The sequence below is a fragment of the Aotus nancymaae genome, unplaced genomic scaffold (assembly GCF_030222135.1).
Source record: "Aotus nancymaae isolate 86718 unplaced genomic scaffold, 86718_ANA_hifiasm-v0.15.2.pri h1tg000006l, whole genome shotgun sequence".
Lineage (NCBI taxonomy): Eukaryota > Metazoa > Chordata > Mammalia > Primates > Aotidae > Aotus > Aotus nancymaae.
The window spans coordinates 24,463,529-24,489,321 of NW_026988417.1; the positions used below are offsets into that span (position 1 = coordinate 24,463,529).

The window sequence follows — 25,793 nt, forward strand, 5'->3', positions numbered from 1 at the left end:
CAAAGTGCCAGGATTACAGGCGTGAACCACCGCGCCCAGCGAAACTCTTTCTTAACTTGGAAGTCCAGCAATATAAAACAGGTGAAATTAGAATTAATCTGGTTAAGTGGCATGAGGTCTTGGAGCCTTGCTCTCACCTTCCCAGGGTCTGTCAGAGCACAGTTTGAAAACTATTGGTCTTGATTTTAAATTGTTGATTGAGAATGAATATGAAAATGTGATCGGAACTAAATCTCTTAATATTTGAGGTTTATAAATCCTCTTAATAGTTTGAGGATTTATGCCTACATCTGTGGTGGGAAGCAGTAGAAAACTATGTATTAGAATGCATTTTTTGGATGGTTATCAATATATATAAAAAGTCTAATAAGATGATTACTCTTTTGCTATAGAAAATTATTGGTGTGTTTAAACCCAAATCAGAAGAGCCTTATGGTCAACTCAATCCAAAATGGACCAAATATGTCCATAAGGTCTGCTGCCCTTGCTGCTTTGGCCGAGGCTGCCTGATTCCTAATCAGGGGTACCTTTCTGAAGCGGGTGCCTATCTTGTGGACAACAAGCTTCATCTGGGTATCGTACCTAAAACAAAGGTAAACAAGGCTTTATCTTTAACCATGGACTTTTAACTTACAACCTGCCTATATCTGAATATTTCAGTAAGGATTCCTAATGGTAGAACCTAAAGTGGAGCCCCTTTTTTGATAGTAATCCAAGCGTCATGAGTGACTAGTAAATTGATTCTAGTGTAGACCCACAAATTATTTAAGGGACTGTGTCTTGTTCCTGTGTGATCTGACGATGCTAACAGAAAGAGGATAAAGAACTATCATTCAGAAGGCAGGAAAACATCAGGGATCCAGAGATCCTACTGAAGGCAGAGATAACCAATGTGCTTAAAGACTACTATTCTTGTCCTTTCAGCCTTTATAAAAAATTTTTTTCTTTTCTTTTCTTTTTTTTTTTTTTTAAGAGGCAGGGTCTTGCTGTGTTGCCCATACTGGCCTTGAATTCCTGTGCTCAAGCAGTCCTTCTACCTCAGCCTCCTGAGTAGCTGGGACAACAGGCATATGCCATCATGTGCCTGTCATCCACATCCTTTCTTTTCTTTCTTTCTCTTTTTTTTTTTGAGACAGGGCCTTGTGCCCAGGCTGGAGTGCAGTGATACAATCATGAATCGTGGCTCACTGCAGTCTCGTCCTGCTGGCTCAGGCTGATCCTCCCACCTCAGCCTCCTGAGTAGCTGGTAATACAGGTGTGCACAACCACACCCAGCCAGTTTTTGTATTTTTTAGTAGAGGTAGAATTTCTTCATGTTGCCCAGGCTGGTCTCACTCCTGAGCTCAAGCATTCTACCTGCCATGGCCTCCCAAAGTGCTGGGATTACAGGCATAAGCCACTGCACCCAGCTAACCTAGCATCCTTTCTAAATTTTAACTTGATGCCTTCATCCTTAAAACGTTTATTCCTAAGTCTGCGTTTCACCGTTGTTACTTTGACCACTGGCAAATTTTAGGCCTCTAAAAGGCTTTTATACCACTCTTAGGAAGAATTAATGTGCCATTCATTTAACAAAGCTTTGCAAAATTCCCTGTCTTTTCTGTTTTAGATTCTCCGGAGCCTTTCTTATAGGGTTAAACTTTGCTAATTTTCATCATTAGAGTGAGTTTCATGGTGTATATGAATAGAGATACTATAATGTAAATTCTAACCATTTTTCTAAACTATATGTTTCTAGGTGGTTTGGCTTGTCAGTGAGACATTTAACTACAATGCGATTGACCGTGCAAAATCAAGAGGCAAAAAGTATGCTTTAGAAAAAGTGCCAAAAGTGGGTAGGAAATTTCATAGGATAGGACTCCCTCCTAAGGTAAGTTTCTCTGATAAGCTTTATTTAGGGGGCCAATGGGCTCATACATCCTGACCTCTAGGAGCTGGGCATTGTGCTGTTAGCTGTGGATATAATAATGGCACAGATTTTTCATCTTCCAGGAGCTTATAGTAAATAGGTAATTTCAGTGTAATATGATAAAGCTGTTTAGATGATGGTAAGTTCAGGAAGCTCTAAGATGATAGAAGAGGGATGCCTAACCCAGTTTAGAGGGATGGGAAGCATTTCCAGGAAGAGGTTGCATGAAAGGCTTATAAAGTAATGGACAAAAGCTCAGGTCTGGAATCAGACTTAATTCCAGCCTCTGCTAGTTTGCTCTGAGACTTTGGGCAAGTTCCTTTCTCTCTCTCTCTTTCTCATTTTTTTTTTTTTTTTTTTTTTTGATAGAGGATCTCGCTCTGTTGCCCAGGCTGGAGTACTGTGGTGTGAAAAGGGCTTACTGCAACCTCGACCTCCTGGGCTCAAATAATCTTCCTACCTCAGCCTCCTGAGTAGCTGGGACCACAGATGCACACCACCACACCTGGCTAGTTTTATAATTTTTTTTGTAGAGAGAGAGTCTCACCATGTTGCCCAGGCTGGTCTTTAATTCCTGGGCTGAATCAGTCTTCTCACCTTGGCCTCCCAAAGTGCTGGGATTATAGGTGTTAGCCACTGTGCCTGGACAAGTTCCTTACTCTCTAAGCTCCAGTTTCTATAAAATGAGAATGACGAAAACTACCTCTTAGGTTCTTGTGAGTTTAAAACTAAGAAATCCATGTCAAGTAGTTGGTATAAAGGTTAAGTAAATGGTAGCATCTTTGTTTACTTATTACACATTAGATTTAGTGTTTTCTTATCACCTTTAAATCTAAGGAATGATAAGCAGCCAGCTAAACAAGGGTAGAGAGGGTTAATGGGAAAGGCATTCTAGAAAAAGCTTTAAGAATTATTTTTTAGAAATATATTGGTCTTATGATTTTCTTGCTTCTGTACATTTATCTAGATAAAAAGAATTTGAGTAGGAATCAATTGTTAACCTAACTTTTAAGATGAATTTTACTCTAAGTGGGCAGGAAGTTTGAAAGTTTTTAAAAGGCCTGCTCCTCCTTGGACATGCTGAAATAAGTGTGAATAAAGGAGGATGTTATTTCCATATTTGTGACTACTAGTACTTAGTTATAAGTATTTCAAAGAACACCATTAGGAAATCATTAAAATTTCATACCAACAACAAAAACATAAAGTGTTAGGATAAAAAGCAGATTTTCTGTGTGGTGATTTGTTTGTATTTTTGAAGCAAACTGGGGTTACCTATTACTTGTGTATCGCGTGCTACTTAAATTTGTATTTCCTTCTCCAACAAATTGTTTACTGTTAACTAGTAATCTTAGTAACTGAAACACCTTTTTAAAAGGTCATATCTTCAAGGAAAGGACTTTTTAAAAAACCACTATCAAGATTATGATTAGTAGATTTGTTCTTTAAAGTTTAAGACAGAGTATTTACTGTGTGGTTAAGGAATCTGTCCTTTTTTTTTTTTTTTTTTTTTTTTGAGAAAGAGTCTCTCTCTGTCGCCCAGGCTGGAGTGCAATGGCGTGATCTTGACTCACTGTAACCTCCGTCTCCTGGGTTCAAGTGATTTTCCTGCCTCAGCCTTCTGAGTAGCTGGGACTACAGGTGTGCACCACCACGCATGGCTAATTTTTTGTATTATTAGTAGAGAAGGGGTTTCACCATCTTAGCCAGGCTGGTCTCGAACTCCTGGCCTCAAGTGATCCACCCGCCTCAGCCTCCCAAAGTGCTGGGATTACAGGTGTGAGCCACCATGCCTGGCTTCATCATGTTTTTAAAATAAAATTGTTTATTTAGAATTCAAAAAAAGAGCTTAACAGTTAAAAAAGTGAAAAAATTAAAAAAAAAATTATTTACTGTATTTTATGTCATAAAAAGAATCCGGAAAAGTTTCTTCAGTAAGAACAAAATTGCACTGTTATTAAATAAGCAGGATAGGTTTAAAATTTGACCTCCATAATTAAATTTGTTTTAATAAATATTTTTAGAAAATGACATTTCTTTTTCAGAGTGTCACCTTGAAGGCACATGTTTATTCTTTTTTTAAATTTTCCCAAAATAGCTGCTATGCTCCTTGAAAGTCTAGGGTTAAGCATTTTTTATTTGCTATGTACTCTTCATGTGATTATTTAAAATTAGTGTATAAAAATAGTTTTCTTGATAAATGTGGCTTATCTAAATTAGTGTGAAATCTTCTTTCTTATTGTATTTACATATTTTTGACAGTACTGCTGAGAAATATAAATATTAATCCCTTTGTTCTTGTACTTTCTTTTCTAACTATAGTTCTTAAAATTATAGATTGGTTCCTTTCAGTTATTTGTTGAAGGTTACAAGGAGGCTGAATATTGGCTTAGGAAATTTGAAGCTGACCCTTTGCCTGAGAATATTAGAAAACAATTTCAGTCACAATTTGAAAGATTAGTTATTTTGGATTACATCATCAGAAATACAGGTATTGAAGTTCTCTCATTGTTCACTCAAATCTTGTTCACTTTCAAACTATATTCTTGTTATCCAAATTAAAGCGGTAAACTTTTGTTGCAGAAGTCTTGAAGCCACTTCCTCTGTCTGCCTTGGGAAACAGATGTAGTGTAGACTCTCCTGGGCAGAATTCATCCTATGTGGGAGAGTCTGACTCAGAGCAGGCTCCTAGATCAGTTCTTGTCCCTTAGGGAGGAGTTTCCTAGGGGCAGGGCAAAGTCAGATATTAGGAACGTTATTTGCATAATGTGAATAATTAAGGCTTCATTGTATAAATTACGTTAGGTGCTTATTTTGACATTATGTAACTGTTTGTATAGTCTATAAATACACTAAACTCTTAATTTTTCCTGTGCTGTCAAGAAGCAATGATATTAAAAAAAAAAAAAAAAGAAGCAATGATATAGACTAGGGGTGTCCAATATTTTGACTTCCCTGGGCCATTGGAAGAAGAATTGTAGGTCACACATAAAATACAGTAACTCTAACACCAGCCAATTAGCTTAAAAAAAATTGTAAAAAAATCTCATAATGTTTTAAGAAAGTTTACAAATTTTTGTGGGCCACATTCAAAGCCATCCTGGGCAGCATGCAGCCTGCAGGCCAAGGGTTGGATAAGCTTGATGAACATTATCCAAAGCAGGGGTCAGCTTGGATAACGTAGGTCCCTGGACTGTCAGGGTCAGCGTGACATGAGAATTTGTTAAACATGCATCTTCTCAGACACCACGCCAGACCTTTTGGAACAGAAACAGCAAGTGGTTACTGGCAGGCTGTGTTTTAAGGTACCTTCCAGGTAATTCGGATGTATTCTAAAGTTTGAGAACTACCAGTTCAAAGTGTTTTCTTATTTATATTAGTTTTTGGAAAAGTATCAAATAATTTTCCAGATTTACCTTCTTACTATATATATGTGTGTGTATATATATAGAGAGAGAGAGAGTAAGAATATATATAGTAAGAATATATATATATACACACACACACACATTTTTACAGTCTAGACTACTTCTATGCTGGCATGAGGTGAACCTGCTTAGAAATTTGCCTAGCAGTAGGGGTTAATGCTTTTTTCTTCCTAAAGTGAAGAAAAGCTGTTTGATTTTAATAACCTTGATTTAATAATTGTATCACCTCACAGGGTAGTTTTGAGGATTACGTGAATTATTACATACTAAGCACTTATAGCAATGTCAGCTTTGATGAAATATTCAATAAATGTTAGCTCACATTTATGGGTTTTTGTTGTTTTTTTTTTTAGTTTCTCTGTGTTAAACTGAGACCTTTAATATGCTACGATAACCAGTGAAAGTCTCAAAAATCAGGAGATCACTAGATGTTTCTCATTGGTATTAAACCATGATGTCCATAGAAATGAAGTAACGGATTTTCTTGTTTGTTTTGAAAGATAGGGGCAATGATAATTGGTTAGTCAGATACGAAAAGCAGAAATACGAAAAGGAAATTGACCATAAGGTAAGGAAATTTAAAATTTTATATATTTATAGATATAGATATATAATATTTATAATTATGTGTAACTTGAGAATATGTATATTCAATTTCTGTAACAGATTCCTTGAAGTTAAGTTATTCTTCACCATTTCCTCCTTCTTTCTCTTAATTCTTGGTTTTCAAATCTACTTACTCTGTTTTTCTCACACTTTTTATTTTCATCACTTGTTTACATTTGCCTTTATTTATTTATTATTATTATTTTTAACAGAGATAGGGTTTTGCCATGTTGACCACGCTAGTCTTCAACTCCTGGCCTCAAGCAGTCCACCTGCCTCGGCCTCCCCAAGTGCTGGGATTACAGTCGTGTGCCACCACACCCAGCTGGTTCCGTTTTTTTCTTTTATCATTGAGCAGCTTTATTTTTTACTTCATATTAGCATAGAAGAATAATACCCACTTAGTACCTTTTTAGAATTTGAGAAATTTATAGAATCCTCAAACTTATTTTGCTTTTATGTAGTAAAGGCTTTTGGGATTTTCGTTCACCATGTTTGTATTTTACTAATTCACTTTCTTCTGAGTCCTTTCATTCAGTCTTAGACAATACAATATTACCTAATAAATGGAGGATGTGTGTTTAACCTGTGAATCATGTCCACTGAACTTAAAAAGTATTAACTACTTCTGCCGGGCGCGGTGGCTCACGCCTATAATCCCAGCACTTTGGGAGGCCGAGGCAGGTGGATCACAAGGTCAAGAGATCGAGACCATCCTGGTCAACATGGTGAAACCCCGTCTCTACTGAAAATACAAAAAATTAGCTGGGCATGGTGGCGTATGCCTGTAATCCCAGCTACTCAGGAGGCTGAGGCAGGAGAATTGCCTGAACCCAGGAGGCGGAGGTTGCGGTGAGCTGAGATCACGCCATTGTACTCCAGCCTGGGTAACGAAAGCGAAATTCCGTCTCAAAAAAAACCTATTAAATACTTCTACTTATAAGAAGCTGGTTTTAACATATATAACAGACTGCATAGACCCTCAACACTGATATCAGAGTTACAGATTTTAGATTAATTGCTACCGACTTTGAGTACCAAGTTCAAATTTTAGATATGTACATGAGATTTTTTTCAAAATATTTTTACAAGTTTAAAACAGTTTGTACATTTGGGAAAATTTTAAGTGATTAAAAATATTTCTTCAATATTTATAATTTATGTTCTCAAGTAATGACTTCTGTTGCATCATTATTAAAAGTTTGTACTTTTAAATGTTTATCAAGGATATTTAAAAATATATATTCATAGTCCTTAGCAATAAAAAGAAACAAACTTGATACATGCAATAGCATGGATGAAACTTAACATTATGCTGAGTAAAAGAAGTTACACATAGAGGAAACATATTGTATGATTACATTTATATCTAAAAATTAGAAAATGCAAACTAGTTTCTCATGACAGAAAACAGACCAGTAGTTGCCTGGGCTTGGGGCAGAGGGAAGGCTGGACTGCAAAGGGACACAAGGAAACTTTGGGGTGAAAATTTTACATATGTCAAGGCTCATCAAATTGTATTTGTCAATATAGGAAGTTAATAGTGTGTAAATTATATGCCAATAAAGTTGTACATAGGAAAGAATGGTAGAAATAAGAATAAATGGCAGTTATAGCAGAAATGAGTTTAAAATACACACATAAATGTACATATGTATAAGCTCCTGAGCCAGGCACAGTGGCTCATGCCTGTAATCACAGCACTTTGGAAGACTGAAGCTGGAGGATCGCTTGCGGCCAGGAGTTTGAAACCTTGTGTCTATAAAGAATTTTAAAAAGTTTTTTTTTTAAAGCATCATTTAGGCCAGATGCAGTGGCTCATGCCTGTAATCCCAGCACTTTGGGAGGCCGAGGCAGGTGGATCACGAGGTCAGGACATAGAGACCATCCTGGTCAACATGGTGAAACTCTGTCTCTACTAAAACTACAAAAATTAGCTGGGCATGGTGGTGGGCACCTGTATTCCCAGCTGCTTGGGAGGCTGAGGCAGGAGAATCGCTTGAACCTAGGAGGCAGAGATTGCAGTGAGCCAAGATCACACCACTGCACTACAGCCTGGGACAGAGCAAGACTCTGTCTCAAAAAAAAAAAAAAAAAAAAAAAAAAGCATCATTTAGGGATAAAAGACTTTAAGGTAGTAGAAAAAGTAAAATGAAATAAATTAGTTGGGCATGGTGGCACACACCTGTGGTCCCAGCTACTCGGGAGGCTGAGGTGGGAGGATTGATTGAGCACAGGAAGTCAAGGCTGCAGTGAGTTGTGATTGTGCCTCTGCACTCCAGCTTAGGTGACAGAGCAAGACCCTGTCTCAAAAATAAAAAAATAAAAATATTAAAGACAAATAAATGAACATAAGCTCCCTGATTTATTTTATTTGTGTATCTTGAGCAGTTAGATTTTGCTGAAAATTGTTTTGCTCTGAGTATTTTGTGTACTTTCATTAAGGTGTAAAACATTTAATATAAACTAAACAAAATAAAGTTGGCATACATCACATCAAACTTCGCTGTAGTGCTTTTAAATTAGCAGGAAATTTATAATCATGGCAGAAGGCACCTCTTCATAGGATGGCAGGAGAATGAGTGCCAGTAGGGGAAATGCCAGACACTTATAAAACTATCCAATCTCGTGAGAACTCACTCACTATCATGAGAACAGCATGGGGGAAACTGCCCCCATGATCCGATTACCTCTACCTGGTCCCACCTTTGACACATGGGGATTACAGGGATTACAATTCAAGATGAGATTTTGAGTAGGGACACAGCCAAACAGTATCACCAACATTCAAGAATATCTTGAAGTTCTTTCTACTAGATCTTATTATATTTAGTTATGGTCTTTGAAGGAGTTTCATTTAGAAACATTTTATATTTGACTTATTTCTTTGGGACCCTAAGAAAGACTAGGTATTAATAAGGTGATTTTATTAAGGTGTTTAAAAAAATCAGTAATATTTTACATCATACATTTAAGCAATGAATCTAGCAGTAAATTATCTAGAGCATCACTATTTTCAAGCCCTTTAAAGAGAAAGAAATTGAAACCATTACCGAGTAAATGTATAATATCAAATTTTAAAAAATACTGGTTAGGAAATACACTATTTTCAGACAGTCTCTTCCATACTTGTGTGAATTTGTATTTTTTTCTGGTAACATTTAATTTTTTATAGGCTCTTCAGAGAGAATATGTTCTTAAACCTCAATAATTATTATAAATAATTTTTCTTTTGGGAATATTTATAAAGGTTCTTTATCAACATATCATTTTTCTCCTCTACAGGAATCAAAATGGATCAATGATAAAGAATTCCTTATTAAAATAGCTGCAATTGATAATGGTCTAGCATTTCCTTTTAAACATCCTGATGAATGGAGAGCATGTAAGTATTTAGAAGCTTCTGTAGATTCTATAATTACCTTTTTTTCCAGAATGAGAAGGGAAAAAAAATTTACAGATACCATAGCAGAAGAACTGGATGAAATATGATTATTAATTAAGGCTCAGTTCTAGGCATTAGGGATACAAATATATACTACAGGGTCTTGCTATGAATTATGTACTTATTTTTGGATGACTGGGTTTTGATTTTTAGGCTTTGTGTTATCCTTGGAAAATGAGTTTAGTAGTGTTCCAGTTTTCAAAATATATATTCATTCAAATTATTTTAATATTTTGGTAGAACTATATTTTAAATTTTTGGTTGTATTAACTTTTAAAACAATTTAGGCCTGCCCTTCACCTGACCTCATATTTAGTGAGTACTTTAATTGCCTTCCCAGTCTCTCTTGTGGTAAATGATTACATTTTCTGCATCTTCTTGAACCAGTTTTAGACACCTTTATTTTGTTTAAAATTATCCGTAATTTCTTGAGTTTTAAATTTATTGGTATAGCATTTTATTAGAATTCTCTTATAATTAAAAAAAATTTCCTCTGTGCATATTATTTAGGGAGTGAAATGAAATGATGCCTGTAATTTGCCTTAAAATACTTGTGGTATTGTGGAGCAGGAGGAATTAAAAAAAGCCAGTTTTGCAAAGAAAAAAATAATTCAATTAATATGGGAGTTTATTATAGTAGTTTTCTGATATTTGTATGTGTTTAAAATATATGGGCCAGGTATGGTGGCTCACGCCTGTAATCCCAGTACTCTGGGGGTTGAGGCTGGCAGATCCCTTGAACTCAGGAGTACCAGACCAACCTGGGCAACATGGTGAAACCCCATCTCTACAAAAGATGCAAAAATGAGCCAGTCGTGGTGGCCCATGCCTGTAGTCTTAGCTACTTGGGAGGCTGAGGTGAGAGGATTGCTTGAGCCTGGGAGGTGGAGGTCGCAGTGAGCCAAGATTACACCACTAGACTAAGGCCCCATCTCAAAAATAAAATAAAATAAATAAAATAAAAGTTTAAAAAATCATTGTATCCATGTCTCTTTTAAATTCCTCCTATTTGTTAATGAGCCTTTTACACATTAGGCTTGCCAAAGACTTGTCTGTTATTAAGCATTGGCCCTTCTATTTAGTTTATTATTTATGCTTTTTTCCCCAGATAATTGCCTTTTTATATTAAAGATCAGTCTTTTAGTTAGTTTGCTTTTTGTTTTACAGATTAATGTTTATTCTTTTCTTCTATTATGTTCATGCTATATTGCTTTCCTGTAAATGCATATTAGGCCTCATATTGTCCTCTGGATGTCATTTTGGCTAACCCACGGATGCATGGGTGCTGCTCTATTGCTCTGCTTTACATACACATATTTTCTGATTTTCTTTTTGACTGGAATAATTTAGAAGTATTTTGTTTGATCTTAAAATTTCTATGTCAGTTTATTTTAACTGTTGATTATTGCTATTTCTAAGAAACTGTTCATTGTTATTTTCTAGTATTATTGCATTGTGATCTGCGAATCTGGCCTGTGTAAATCCTGTTTTGAAATTTTTTAGCAATTTCTCTATGATCCTATATATGGCCTATTTAGAGGACTGTATTTGAAAAGAATGTTTGAGCACAAAATTCTGTCTGCTAACCTAAAGGCTGTTGGTTATATCATGTCTTTGACTTATTTTCTGACAATTTGTTAATTTTCAGAGGAAATTAATGATCACTGTGATTGTGATTTTGTCAGTTTCTTCTTCCATTTCTTTGCATTTTGCTTTATATTTAACATATGTAGAGGTCCAGTGGTTTATCTTCCTGGTGGCTTCTTTTTTTTTTTTTTTTAAATAAATGTGAAATATATCCCACTTTGTATGTACCTCAGTGGTTTTTGCTTTTCTTATTTGGCATTCTGTAGCATTGTTATACCTCCTTTCATTTTGTTAGCATATACCTGGTATTATTCTCTACGTATATGTATGTATGAGTGTATGAATGAATGGCAAGGCCCCCCTCTGTCACCTAGGGTGGATTGCAGTAGCATGCTCATAGCTCACTGCAACCTCAAACTCCTAGGCTCAAGCAGTCCTCCTGCCTCAGCCTCTCGAGTAGCTGAGACAGGCACACGCCATCACACTTAGCTAATCTTTTATTTTTAACTTTTATCATTTTGTTTTAGATACATGACTTATGAAGAATATACTTCACTGTTTTTTTAACCCAGTCTGAGTGTTTTAGCAGGTGCACTTTGTAGTTTGAGTCTCAACAAACTACTGATACGCTTAAGCTTTGCCTGCCATCTTATTTTTTTTCCTATTAAGCATGAATTGCAATTTGTTGTTTTTTACTTGTCCTGTCTTTTGTTGAACTGATCTGAAATGTCTTTGTTCCATTTTATTATTTCCTCCCAATGGTTTGGAATCTTTATGCAAACTGCATTTTTAAAGGGTACATCTAGGAAATTTTATCAAACATGCAGTTGGGGATTAAAGGTTGGGGCTTGAAAAGGAATTGGTAGTGGGTATATAGTTTTTATTTCTTTTCTTTTTTTGGATTCCTGGGATATGAGAGAGGGAAAATAGCTTTTAAACTGTCATCTCGTTGGTGGAAGCCAAGGTAGTGTTTGCTATCACCCAGGAAAATCACAGAGAACAAACACTATTGCCTAGTACAATGCCAGGCACATAAGTATTCAATAAATGTTTTATGAATGCTTAAATAAATAGAGAATAGAAAGGACTAAGTATGGAATCAGGGGTAACAACAACATTGAAAGAGGGGAGGGAAAACTAGCAAAAAAGAGAAGGAGTAGCTTACAAGACAGAAAGTAAACTTAGAGTGGCATCTCCAACGCCACAGAGGAGAGAATTTCATAAAGCAGATGATAGAAGACACTGCTACTTGCTACAGAGAGATTAAGTAGCATGACAACTGCAAGTGAGCCTTTGGACAGACCCTTAGGTCTGGTGATTGGTGATCTTAGGAGAGGGAGTTTAGATGGTAGTACTAGAAGTTGAGTGTAGGGATTAAATGTGGAGGCAGGCGAAAAATAAGGGCCTTTCTTCTATGAAATTATTCGGGGAAAACTAAAAAGAAAATTGGACATATCTACAAAGAGATGTGAGCCAGGGGAAAGACTTTCTTTAGAATGAAAAGTGACCCTCCTACTGTGTGCAGTGAGATAGATCAAGAAGTGAGAGCCAGGCGTTGAGGCACGCTCCTGTAGTCCTAGCTACTTGGGAGGCTGAGGCGAGAGAATTGCTTGAGCCCAGGAGATTGAGGCTATAGCGAACTGTGATTGTGCCACTGAACCCCAGCCTGGGTGACTGAGGAAGACTGACTCCAAAGGCAGATTTCCTCTTCAGGGCTTTCAAAGTGGTAGGATGCACCAAAGCTGGGGATTCTCATTGGGTATGCTCACAGTAGCTCTATGGATGATCATGATGTCAAAAACCTTCCACTCTTGTAGGAATCTGCATATGCACTCTCTCTAGAAGATTATACCTGTACAAATCTTTCTAGTCCTGGCACAGTGTAAATTTAATGGTCGTTTTAGGGGAGAACTAGAGTTAGCTCAGAGTCATGGAATCCTTTATCTCTTAAAGTGACTCACCTATTTACCTCCTAATGATTTTAAAGTTCAGAACACCTTCTGTATACAAGTAAGTGGTCATTCCTGATGATTTGTAGCTGTGCAGGGCAGGGAGACCTCAGCCATGGTATTCAATCTGTGCCTGGGTGTGGTGATACGCGCCTGTATTTCCAACTACTTCTGAAGCTGATATAGGAGAATCCCTTGAGCCCAGAAGTTTGAGGCTGCAGTGAGCTATAATCATGCCAATGCACTCTAGCCTGGATGACACAGCAAGACCCAGTCTCTTAAAGAAATATAATAAGGCTGGGCCCATTGGCTCACACCTATTATCTCAGCCCTTTGGGAGGCTGAGGCAGGTAGATCACTTGAGGTCAGGAGTTCGAGACCAGCCTGGCCAACATGGTGAAACCCTGTCTGTGCTGAAAATACAAAAATTAGCCAGACGTGGTGGCATGTGCCTGTAATCCCAGCTACTTGGGAGGCTGAAGCAGGATAATCGCTTGAATTTGGGAGATGGAGATTGTGATGAACCGAGATCGCACCATTGCACTCCAGCCTGGGTGACAGAGCAATATATATAATTAAAAAAATACAAAGCTGTGTACAAACTATAGGTATTCATCAGTTTCTGAACTCAGGAACCAGATAGATTTTTAACATAGATCTATTTAGAACTATTTGAAGTAGATTCATTATCCAAACTCTTACTCTTTACTGTCTAAAACTCAGAGACATTACTAGTTTACTGTCTGCATTGGCTGTCCAAATCTGAGTAATTTGGATTGCAGTGGGTAGTTTTACTCTAAGTTCTTTCTCCTGTCTTTTTTGTTTGTTTGTTTTTGGGTGAACCTAGGAGTTGTAGGAAAGAACCAGGATAAATGTGAGTCTAAATAAACCATTTCCTCCCACTGATTAGGAGAATGCTTTTCTCTGTTAGATCCATTTCACTGGGCTTGGCTTCCTCAAGCAAAAGTTCCTTTTTCTGAAGAAATAAGAAACTTGATTCTACCATATATTTCTGACATGAACTTTGTGCAAGATTTATGTGAAGATCTCTATGAACTTTTTAAGGTAAGTTAATGCTTAGTTTGATTATTGCAAAAAAATGAAACCTTAAAATAGAAGAGACTTTGCTTAATAGATCTAATTTGCAGTTTACTGCTTCTTGTATTGCTGCTTGCCATAGAACCTGACATGACAGAGAGGAATTAGCAGTTTTACTTTCCAGGAGCATAAATTCATAAAGCTGTACTTACTATGAGCATTCTTTGAAGTGAGACTACATTAAAACTTTATTAGCTATTTTATTCAAAGAGTTGAATTTTTACAAGAAAACTCTATAAATTCTAATACATATTTCGTGACTTGCTATGATTTAGTTCTCTTAAAAAGCCTAAATTCATTGGCTGGAAAGTCATCTTAAATCCTTTCTGGAACAAGTTGGGGTACAAATAAATAAGTCTATTTTCGTCATTCTGGGAGTATACAAAAATACATCAGGTAAAAATACTCTTTTTGTTTTATTTTATCAATTAGGAAAGCTTTTTAGTGGCCTTATTTGCTGGGTTGAAGAGTTCATTTGTTTTCAAATATGTATATTGAAGTCTTTATTTTGGGAATTATAATGTTTTTTTCTTGCTGTGATAGACTGACAAAGGATTTGACAAAGCCACTTTTGAAAGTCAGATGTCTGTGATGAGGGGTCAGGTAAGTTACCTTTTTATTTGTTCATAATGAAAAAAATCTCTTTGAAACAGTAGTCAGCTGTTTTCTCCACTGTGACCTAGAGGTGGAATTTTTAATACTACTTCTTAGGCTGAACCAAAATAGCTCAGATGATCAGAAATGAAGTTGATTCAGCTGGGAACCGTGGCTCACGTCTGTAATCCCCAAACTTTGGGAGGCTGAGGCAGGCAGATCATCTGAGGTCGGGAGTTTGAGACCAGCTTGGCCACCATGGTGAAAACCCCATCTCTATTAAAACTACAAAAAAAAAAAAAAAAATTAGCTGGGCATGGTGGCAGGTGCCTGTAATCCCAGCTACTTGGGAGGCTGAGGCAGGAGAATCACTTGAGCTCAGAAGGTGGAGGTTGCATTGAGCTGAGATCACACCATTGCACTCCAGCCTGGGCAACAAGAGTGAAACTCCATCTCAAAAAAAAAAAAAAAAAGAAGAAGAAATGAAGTTGATTGAAATAGTTTCTTCCCTCTATTATCTTATAAATTAGGTATTTCTGACCTTGTTCTATACTGTTTATTTAGCCCATTGTTTCCCCTGCTGTGAATTGTTTGTCCCCATTCTGATAGCTATTTTCTTGGGTAACACTACCTTTTTCTTCCTCAGATCCACTCACTTAGATATTTCAGTACCAAGTTCTGTTGCCAATAGATTATTATTATTATTTTTTTTTTTTTGCAGAACGTGTTTGGCCTTTGCTAGGGCAGTCAGTAAATAACCTTGTCACCAAGATTGAGTGTCAATTGCGACATGAAAAAACTAATTGTAACTCAATCATTGCTCTGACCTGCCTCCTCCTCACCTTTAGTTAAAGATTAGAAGTGCAAGGCATGAAGTCTGCTGATATGGGGCTGCAGGCTGGGCTCACTCTCAGATGACTTCTGCTTCTTGGACTCTATGAATAGTATTTGTATTCCAAAAGGAAAGCTTGAAACAGAAATAAATTATACTGTAAACATTGTCTGTTAGTATACTATAAATTAACATTCTCTTCCTAAAATATACATTTAATTTAAGGTAGGTTTGCCACAATATCTGTAGCAAAGAAGATGGATCAAGTTTTTGCACTGATTATTATGTTATATAATTTTAACAAGTATGTATCATTAAGTCAGAAACTCATTCATTCATTCACCAAATATTTATTGAAAGAACTAGTGCTGGAGATAAAGCAGTAAGCAAGACCAAGTTTCTGCTCTCATGGAGTGTTGCTGTGCAGAGGAGGCCAGGGCTCAGCGAAAAGGGACAGGTCGTGATTAACTCGTGCATCGCTCTGCTCCATCACATGTATGCACTGCTTTACTCAGTCATGCATTTTAAGTAGTAAGCAAAGCCTAGAGAAATAGGATGGAGCCAGAGTATAGAGGGCCTTAAACACCAGAGTGTACATTCCACAAGGAAGGGACTGGAGCAGTTAGAAATTAGGCATTAAAGAAGGGCTGTGATAAGACAGAAATTTTTGAAAATGAGATCTTACTCTGGGTTTCTTCTATGAACTCCTTGAAATTGTGTGTAAAATTTTGTTAATATGTACATTTTGAGTGTGGGAGAAGATCGGATTTACATCTCAGCAAAAATATTTATGTCCCCCCAAAAGGTTAAGGACTACTGCAGAAGCCTGGGCTGGACAGTGGGGTGCAGCTTTGCTCAGTAGATGAGGCGATGACAGCCAAGGAGCTTCACTACGAGGCTTTTTCTGGTAATTCAGGCAATAATGAAAGGATTCAGTGATCAGTGATTGTAATTATGTTGCAACGTTTTGCCATCCCAAAACTTATTTGAGCTAAATTTTTAAGCAAAGGTAATTATGCCTTGATTTGACCTTTTTGCTTGAAACAATTTGACTTGACATATCAATATGCTTCATCTTCTGGAGCTTTCTTATTCCTAAAGGTTTATTTTTATTTTAGGAATATGATTTAAAATAAAGAAGTAAATAAAAGCTGTAAATAATTTTGTAAGCTTTAATTGTGTTTTAAAGTTAGCACCTGAGGAATTTAAATTAAAATTTTTTTTAAAAGCCCATCTGGGTACAGTGGCTCATGCCTGTAATTCCAGTGCTTTGAGAGGCAGAGGAGGGCACACCGCTTGAGCTCACAAGTTCAATATCAGCCTGGGCAACATGGCGAAACCCCATCTCTACAAAAAAATACAAAAATTAGCTAGGCATGGTGGCAGGTAGTTCCAGTTGCTGGGAGGCTGAAGCAGGAGGATCATTTGAGCCCAGAGGTGGAGGTTGCAATGAGCTGAGATTGCGCCACTGCACACCAGCCTGGGCAGCACAGCAAGACCCTGTCTCAAAAAAAAAAAGCCCATCTAAGAAAGTGTGGGAATGTTCCAGTTCTGAGGTCTGTTACAAAGAAGTATCTGTGGTTGTCTTCTGATTTACTCATATCCTATCTCATGCACAAAAGCATAAGGTATTATAAAAATGAATGTAATAAAATATTAAGATGATGAGGTCAGGATCTTAGGAGAGAAAGAAATGAAATGATGATACCTTGGTTATTGTTTTCATTTTTTTTTTTGGTTTTTAATTTTAATTTGATTTTGAGCTTTCTGATAGCCAAAAAGATAATATGCCCTGACCATGTACATGATTATGTAGCTCTCTGGTTTTGACTGTTTTTTGCTTTTTAAAAAAAGTTGGTCTAAGGCCACTTGTGGTGGCTCACAGCTGTAGTCCGAGCTGCTTGGGAGGCTGAGGCAGGAGGATTGTTTAAGCTGAAGAGTTAGAGGCTGTAGTACACCATGATAACACCTGTGTGTAGCCACTGCACTGCAGCCTGGGCAACAGATCAAGACCTCGTCTCTTAAGAAAAAAAAACGAAGTTCTAAATAAATCAGGTATTCGGCCAGGTGTGGTTGCTCATGCCTGTAATCCCATTTTGGGAGGCCAAAGTAGGAGGATTGCTTGAGCCCAGGAGTTCGAGGTTGTAATGAGCTATGATCCCACCACTACACTCCTGCCTGAGCAACAGAGCAAGACCTTGTCTCTAAAAAGAAAAAAAAATTACTCTGTATTCTAAAGTAAATCAGCACTTATGAAATGAGGCTTAACAAACAAAAACAAATAGCAGTCACCTATATTCCAAACAACAGAATAGTTACTTCAGCAAATTCCTTGAGTCAAAGTATTTGTGTTATTTCTGTCATTTATAAATATTATTTAAATCCCTCTCCCTTCCAGTTTTGCTTATTAACTTAATGGATTGTGCTTTCTACAACCAAACCTTTTGCCCTAGTTTGTAGTAAGCCTTTAGTTTTACACATGTAATCAATGACACGCTCTCATTCTTCACATAAAGATGTAGACTGAAACAAATATGAAGGTTTTTTTTTTTAAATCAGAGCTGGTAATAATGTTTATGAAAGTTAAAGATAAACCATGTTTTGAATTGTATATTAAATAGTAATAGGTCATAATCAGGGTAGGTAAAATTCATCTTATATTCTAAGTTGGAACACTGAAACTGACAACATATTTATAAGAAATGTGAACTGAAAAAAATGCAGAAATAATAACTAAGACTTTTTCTGAAAATACAGTGAACTTATATGCAGTGATTTATATACCAGAATCTCATTTACAGATTCAATAATAATTGATGTTAAAGAAAGTGAAACTAACCCTTTAGTGCCTCCTGGTACATGACTCCTTCCCGGATACTTTGATGATGCTTATTATTGTTTATCCTCACAACACCTCCACAGAGTAGTCTACATTTGAGGTGGAATCAGTTTGGCTCAAAGGGCTTTAGTAACATGTATCTGTGAAATAAAGGGGACTGACAGCCTGGCCAACTGACAGCCTGACCAACTGACAACAGTTATGCACTGTTTCTGCCTGGGGCCCTTATCATCTCTTCTCTGGATTTATTGACATTCTAAGTTGACCTTACCTCTTCTCCCATTCCTCTTCCACACTGAAACAAGAACAATCTCTAAAAACAAATCTGAGCATGTCTTCTGTTATTTAAAACTCCTATGATTTGTCCATACGTACAGTCTCAAGTCCAGGCTTTCAGTGCAGTTGACAACACCCTTCACAGTCGGGCTCCAAACAGTGCCTCTGTCTTTATTTCTTGCCATTGTGCCCCTTCCCCTGGGCGTGGCAAATCGGAATTGCCCTTCCTTCCCCTTTCCCAGTGGTGCCCTTGTGCATGCGATTCTCCATCCTCGATGCCTGTCCCTCTTCATCTAGAGAACAGTTTTTATTTCAACCTCCATGTCAGTCTTCCTAAACTCCTCCTGCCAACAGGGAGTTGTTCTGATTTTTGCAGCACTCTCTGGGAATATGCTGGTGTCACATTTTACTCAGAAATCTGGTTTTTAAATCAGCATATGGGGTACATTGCTATCAAAAGATAGCTTAAAATCTGTGATAAAGTAGAATATATGTGGTTTGATGTATGTAGTGCAGTAATTTTCAGGCCCACTGGAATTTAAAGAACAGCAAACTAATCTAAAGGAAAGCAAAGTTGATATGTAGAAGCCCACAAGTTGATACGATCTGCCTGGACCACAGCCGTCACATTCCCTATCAAGTTGTCAATATGGCATGGGTGGAGAAGTCTAGTGTCTCCCCTGGCTAGCAGAATTTGCTCCATTCATTTTTTTAAATAATCCTCTGTGATTTAAACATATAGTAATAGATTTGTTATTGTTTGAGAAATGAAAAAATAGGTGGTATGTGGGGGAGGGGATCAGATTTTAAAGTCAGGGGCAGAGGTCCTTTGTAGTTAGAGTGTTCATCACACTGTATTGCAATTATTTGTTCATGTGGCTGCTTCTAGAATTTGAGTTCTTTAAGGGGCTTGCCTGGCTTTTCCCTCATTTGGTCCCTTCTTCTCCCCAACACAGTGGGTGCTCAGTAAGTGTTTGCTTAGTGAATAAATGCAGGATTATCAAGTGTCTTCTGAATTCCTGGAGAAATATTAACAGGTTAATTTCAGGATTTAATTTTTGCAAATTATGTAGCTATTTGAAAATTGATAATTCATAGAGCTACTTTTGTTTTCCTATACCTTTTTTTTTTTTTTGAGACAGAGTTTCCCTCTGTCATCCAGGCTGGAATGCAGTGGTGCAATCTCAGTTCACTGCAACCTCTGCCACCAAGTTCAAGTGATCTTCATGCCTCAGCCTCCCGGAGAGCAGGGAGTACAGGGTTGTGCCACCACACCTGACTAATTTTTATTTTTTTGTATTTTTTTGTAGAGATGGGGTTTCACCGTGTTGGTCAGGCTGGTCTTAAACTCCTGGTCTCAAGTGATCCACCCACCTTGGCCTCCCAAAGTGCTGGGATTATGGGCATGAATCACCACACGTGGCCAGGGTTTCTGTTTTCCATGTTCTCTGCAAGAGTCACATGTTGTTCGTAGAGTCAGGAAAATACTATATGTTACTTAAATTGGTATGTTTAGACTAACATTTTTCAAATAGAATTTTTAAAACCCAAAGAAGAAACTAACCAAAACATCTCCTTCCTTAACCATGCTGGTGCACACTTTTATTTTCACGGTAGGAGCAATACTTATAATAAACTCAATTTTCATAAATTATCTTTTTCTTGTTATCCAAATATAGCCAATTTAGAAAATTTTAAGGGGAGGCTGAGTGTGGTGGCTCATGCCTGTAATCCCAGCACTTTGGGAGGCTGAGGTGGGTGGATCTCTAGCCTACAAGTTCAAGACCAGTCTGGGCAACAAGGTGAAACCCTGTTTCTACAAAAAGAACAAAAATTAGCTGAGGTGGCATGTGCCTGTAGTCCCAGCTACTCTGGAATCTGGGGTGGGAGGATCGCTTGAGCCCATGAGATGGAGGCTGCAGTGAACTGTGATCACGTACTGAACTCCAGCCTGGCCGACAGAGCAAGACCCTGTCTTAAAAAAAAAAAAAATGTAAAGGAAGAACTTAAAAGTGATCCTAAAACATAAATATAATCTATAACACTGTTACTAGTGAAGATCTATTTTCCTGATGTGGTAAATACTCCAAATATTCTACAAACTGAAGACATCTAGTTTGGCCAGGTGTGGTGGCTCATGCCTGTAATCCCAGCACTTTAAGAGGCCAAGGTGGGAAGATCGCATGAGCCCAGGATCTCAAGATCAGCCCTGGCAACATAGCAAGACCCTATCTCTACAGTGAATAAATAAACCGTGTAGTTTATACTATTTCAAGTATTATGAAGTTTATTTATTAGTATGACTTTATGTTGAAATGTTTATGCTTATCACTATTGACTTTACAAGAACCAGTGAAATGCATAAGACATATATATTAGAATTCCTAAAATATACAATAAAGGAAATTTTTCCTAATACACAGGGAGAAAAGAAAATGAATTGCTATAATTTTATTTTACTTGAACAGAGAATGGAATAAGCTATAATGTATGTATTGCATTTCATAACCTTATTTGCATGCTCAAGTAGAAATTCCCAGAGTATCTTTGAACATGATATGTAATGTATTTTACTTTCCCTAATTTTATTTTTCTTATTAAGAGTAAACTCTTAAATGCACCTTTATTTGAAAGGCTACTTTCTCAAATTATCTAACCTATTTACCCTGCTTCATGCTTTCCCATAGCAATTTCACCTTCTACTACATGGTATAATTTACTTAATTATGTTTATTGACTCTTTGCCCTGCTAAAGTATAAGCTCTATGAAGGCAGCAATTTTGCTTGTCTTTTTAACCATTGTGCCCCTAGCACTTAGAGCAGAACCTCGCACATAGTAGGCATGCAACAAAATTGTTGAATGAATGGATAAGGCAAGTATTTAGTTAAAACCAGACTGTTTAAACCAACATTTATTGAGGTTTAATGTCAAATTGAATATGTATGTAGACCTCTTCACTTATTCTTTGATTCCATTGCTCTTGGACATAGGCACATTCTAGAATATTTTAAACTTACCTTCTGGCAAAAGTTACTTAATGCTAATTGTGTGTGTGTGTGTGTGTGTGTATGTGTGTGTATAAACATACATACAATCATATATATAGCAAGTACTCATCATCACAGTCTCTGTTGTGCATAAATGGATGAAATAAAAATTATAATGAATAAACGGTTTAAAAAATGTCAGTGAAGTAAAACTTTTTCTCTTTTTTAAATTGGTGAAAATTTCTCTTCTTCCCACAGATCTTAAATCTTACTCAGGCATTGAGAGACGGGAAGAGTCCTTTCCAGCTAGTACAGATGCCTTGTGTGATTGTGGAACGCAGTCAAGGTGGAAGTCAGGGTCGGATTGTCCACCTGAGCAATTCCTTTACCCAGACTTTCCATTGCAGGAAGCCATTTTTTTCCTCCTGGTAGTAAATGTAAGAGTAAGATAAACAAACTGTTTAGAATTATTGTGTTGTTAAAACATGATAGTAATGTAAATCTGCTGTTAGGAACTCCAGTTGCTAAAACCTCAAATAATTTAAGTCTTTAAAAGGTTATATTTTAGATGTAACCAAAAGTTTACAGTTTTTTGTCCAAATATTAAATTTCTATTTCAGGGAAGAAGTGCTATATCTCCTATATTGCATTTTTGTAGAAAACTTGTATTTTATGTTGTTGTTAGTTTAAAAGGTAATTTTACACGTGCTGGAATGGCTGTAATTGCTCTAGAATTCCAAGTAGAATACAATAACTTTTAATATTGAGAAGAATGTTCATGTTAACTCTTCTTACATTACAAAAGGCCTTTGAGGATGCCTAAGTCTGAAATTGCTCTTATGAACTTTAATAAAATGGTTAGCTAATAGAAAAACAGGTAAGAATAAAGCAATGTTGCCTTAATTTTAAAAGCTGCTATTTTAGAATTTGAATAAGTACTCCTAAAGTGACCGTGATTAGGGACCAGAAAATTCTATCTTGACTAAGTAATAGAGGACCATTTTGGTTTTTGTACTTCAGAGTATCTTTGGTGAATTACTTGTTGTAGTGAGGAAGAAAAATCTAAGAAAAAAAAAGGAAACACTCAATTGAGACTTGAGGGGAATAATAGAAAGTTAAGGTAGATCCCCAATATTTTGGAATACCAAAATTGCCTTAAAAATTCCCTTTTGTTTCTTACATGAGATCAAGTACTTGAGATTAGTAGTTCAGAGTACTGGCCTTGTTCAATTTAGTACTTCAATTAGTATTAAACTTCCCTGAAAAGTAAGCCATACTCCGAACTATATATTGGATTGCATTTTGGGGTCCTAGGTCATAAGTTCTTCAAAATAATAATTATTATTATTGTACTATTGTACTTGAAATTGCAGATATTATTATAATTATAGTCAACTGTAGACTGTAGGGTCAAATTAAAGGGGAGCATGGCAGATAATCATAAAGTTATTTATATTTGATTTTGAAATTTATTTTTGTACTTTGTTTTGAATATCATCAGTATGTCTGACATTCTTGAAATTTGTAACATTGTTAATGCAGTAAGTGATTTAAATTGAACTGATGAATGTGTGATTTTACAGAAGCAGAAGTTTCATTTTCTTGAAGCTTAAAACCAATCTCACCACTCGGGCTTAACCAGGCAATTTGTGGTCTTGGCCTTTTGTTTTCTAAGCTTACTGTCTTGTGTTTGTTATTTGGTTTTAATGAAGTATTTCGTGTAGAAGGTATTTCCTGGAGGTTAAATTAGGATGCAAAACAAATCTGCCATTCCCTCTTCCATTACATCTTTCTTTTGGTCTTCATGGATGAGACGAATGAGGATTCTGCTGCTTTGCCTTGAGGGAGTTCACTGGAAACCTGGGTTCTCCGACCTCTTCCAACCCTCCATAAGCTCAATTTTGAGATAATGGAAAAGTTACTGGAAATTCAAACTCAAACTACTATCTTTAGATAAACACTAGTAATTAAAATGTGCCTTTTGAAGATGTTTTCTAAGAGAAAGGAAATAAGTTGCAGTGACGTAGGTACTGCTTTCATAAACAGTTTTTTCAGTATTTTGAGAATTGCCATATTAATTTTTATAATGGAAAACTTAATAAATTGTTACTGTTTTATATCATAAAATTAAAATACTATGGAAATACTTGTGAAAGGTCTGACCATACCAGAAAAGTAAAGTTGAGATAGTTAAGATATAATCACAAGTCAGAGTACATTGGTTGTATTTTGTATACTTTCATGAACTGAATTCTTATTTCAATATTGTGGTTTTTTTCAATAAGTATATTTATAGTGTCAAACATGGTAGACTATAGGTAATAAAAATCATTGTCTTAAGATTATATTCTTCTGTATGTATGTATTTTGAATATTTAGAATGTTTGTGAACACATTTACTATAAATGATGCCAAACTACCATTTTGTTCATTTATTCAGGGTATGGTTTAATTCGTTATAATTCCAAAAGATATTTAACTGAAACCTTTATAATTGGAGACATTTTAATTTTGCTTAATTAAATATGCCACCTTATCATCCCCCAAATTTATCAGCAATTGAAGACTCTTTGTGGAAACATAGTTTTTTCATACTTGAAGATAATTTGACTCACAAAACTTTTCAAAAATTTGAAGTACTTTAGACAGCTGAGTCAAGTGGATCACCTGAGGTCAGGAGTTCGAGATGAGCCTGGCCAACATGGTGAAACCCCATCTCTAATAAAAATACAAAAATTAGTCAGCCATGGTGACACACGCCTATAATCCCAGCTACTCAGGAGGCTGAGGCATGAGAATTGCTTGAACCTGGGAGGGTGGAGGTTGCAGTGAGCTGAAATCGCACCACTACCTTCCAGCCTGGGTGACAGAGTGAGACTCTGTCTCAAAAGAAAAAAAAAAATTGAAGTACTGTACCAGAGGGAATTAAAACCTTTTTTTTTAAATGATGGTGCCATGTTCTTTGATCAGATTACATCTTAAATCCTTGTACAGCTGTTTGAAGAGAGAGACAGCATCCTAGGTGTTATAGTCTACCTTCTTTCACCAACTTGCTTGGGCAACTGTACAGAGTTGTAGCAGAGATTCTTAGTACTGTGCTATGTTTCCAGATCTCTCATGCAATTAGTCTGGGGCCTTGTGACTGATATATGCAGCTTCCAGGCCTGGTAGGAAAACTGTCACGATTGACCACTCTCTTGTCTTTCCATTTGGCTATGAGCAAAGAATTTGCAAAATGGAAGCAGCCAGGGCACAGGAGGCACTGCTGGGGAAAGCTACCAGGAGAGCCTCCTGACTGCACTGGACTGTGACATGAGCAGAAAGAAGTGCTGTGTTGAGTCACTACACTTTTAAATTTAATTACTACTCTAGCTTAGTCTGTCCCATCCCAGACATTATGATGTGAATAGAAAAATACGAGTCAGTTTTAAATACAAATTCAAAAAGCAACCATGACATTTCTTCACTAAAGCTGGGTAAAAGGTTATCTTTTTGAATTCCAGAATATGAATAGTTTGGGTTAAAACCATCAATACTTAACCAGGCACGGCAGCTCATGCCCGTAATCCCAGCATTTTGGGGGGCCGAAGCGGAAGGATCCCTTGAGCTCAGGAGTTTGTGACTAGTCTGAGCAACATAGTGAGACCTCATCTCTTAAAAATAATAAAATCAATACCAACAAGATCACGTGGGTAATAGCAGCTTTAGAGGATCAAGCAGAGAGAAGGGAAGGGGGATTTGTGACGGTCCTAAGAGCCAAAGAACTGAGAATTTGCCACCATGTACCCAGCCCCCAGAAGAAGGATCCCCAATAGCAGTGGGAATTTCAATTGGCAGAACCAAAAACCACAATCAAAATTAGGAGAAGGCTGCCCACCATTCACCTGGTAGCTAGTAAAAGGGCCTGCAGAAAGGTATGAGGATGCTAAGGCAATCTAGTCTTCATAGTTCTCAAAAATAGCCAGTGAGCAGACATAGGGCTATACTGAGAAAAACTACTGGGAATAGAACACACACTGACAAGGGAAGAACCCAGGGGTAAAGGAGAGGGGTTCAGATAATGAGAGAAGAGAGGACCAATTGAGACAGAATTCAGCAAGTACTAAAAAGGTAGCAACACACAAAACCGTCTTCCCTAATACTCTGTGGTAACAACAGATGACAGAACCCTAGAGCCATGAAGCTCAGAAACTGTCCTGGCCCACCCTCACGTCCTACGCAGGAATCTTCTAAAAATACAGG

The 25,793-nt window shown here is 36.9% G+C and overlaps 1 protein-coding gene across 1 annotated transcript in view; it reads left to right on the forward strand.

The window, feature by feature from the left end:
* The window catches only part of PI4K2B (phosphatidylinositol 4-kinase type 2 beta), a 37,857-nt gene extending 13,887 nt beyond the window's left edge, over window positions 1-23,970 (forward strand). The window contains exons 3-10 of the mRNA XM_012472410.2: window positions 393-593; window positions 1,739-1,870; window positions 4,247-4,400; window positions 5,838-5,905; window positions 9,229-9,328; window positions 13,856-13,989; window positions 14,566-14,625; window positions 21,810-23,970. Of these exons, the coding sequence (XP_012327833.1) occupies window positions 393-593; window positions 1,739-1,870; window positions 4,247-4,400; window positions 5,838-5,905; window positions 9,229-9,328; window positions 13,856-13,989; window positions 14,566-14,625; window positions 21,810-21,983 (1,023 nt within the window). The 3' untranslated portion in view covers window positions 21,984-23,970. The remainder of the gene's footprint in view (window positions 1-392; window positions 594-1,738; window positions 1,871-4,246; window positions 4,401-5,837; window positions 5,906-9,228; window positions 9,329-13,855; window positions 13,990-14,565; window positions 14,626-21,809) is intronic.
* The last annotated feature ends 1,823 nt before the right edge of the window (window positions 23,971-25,793 follow it).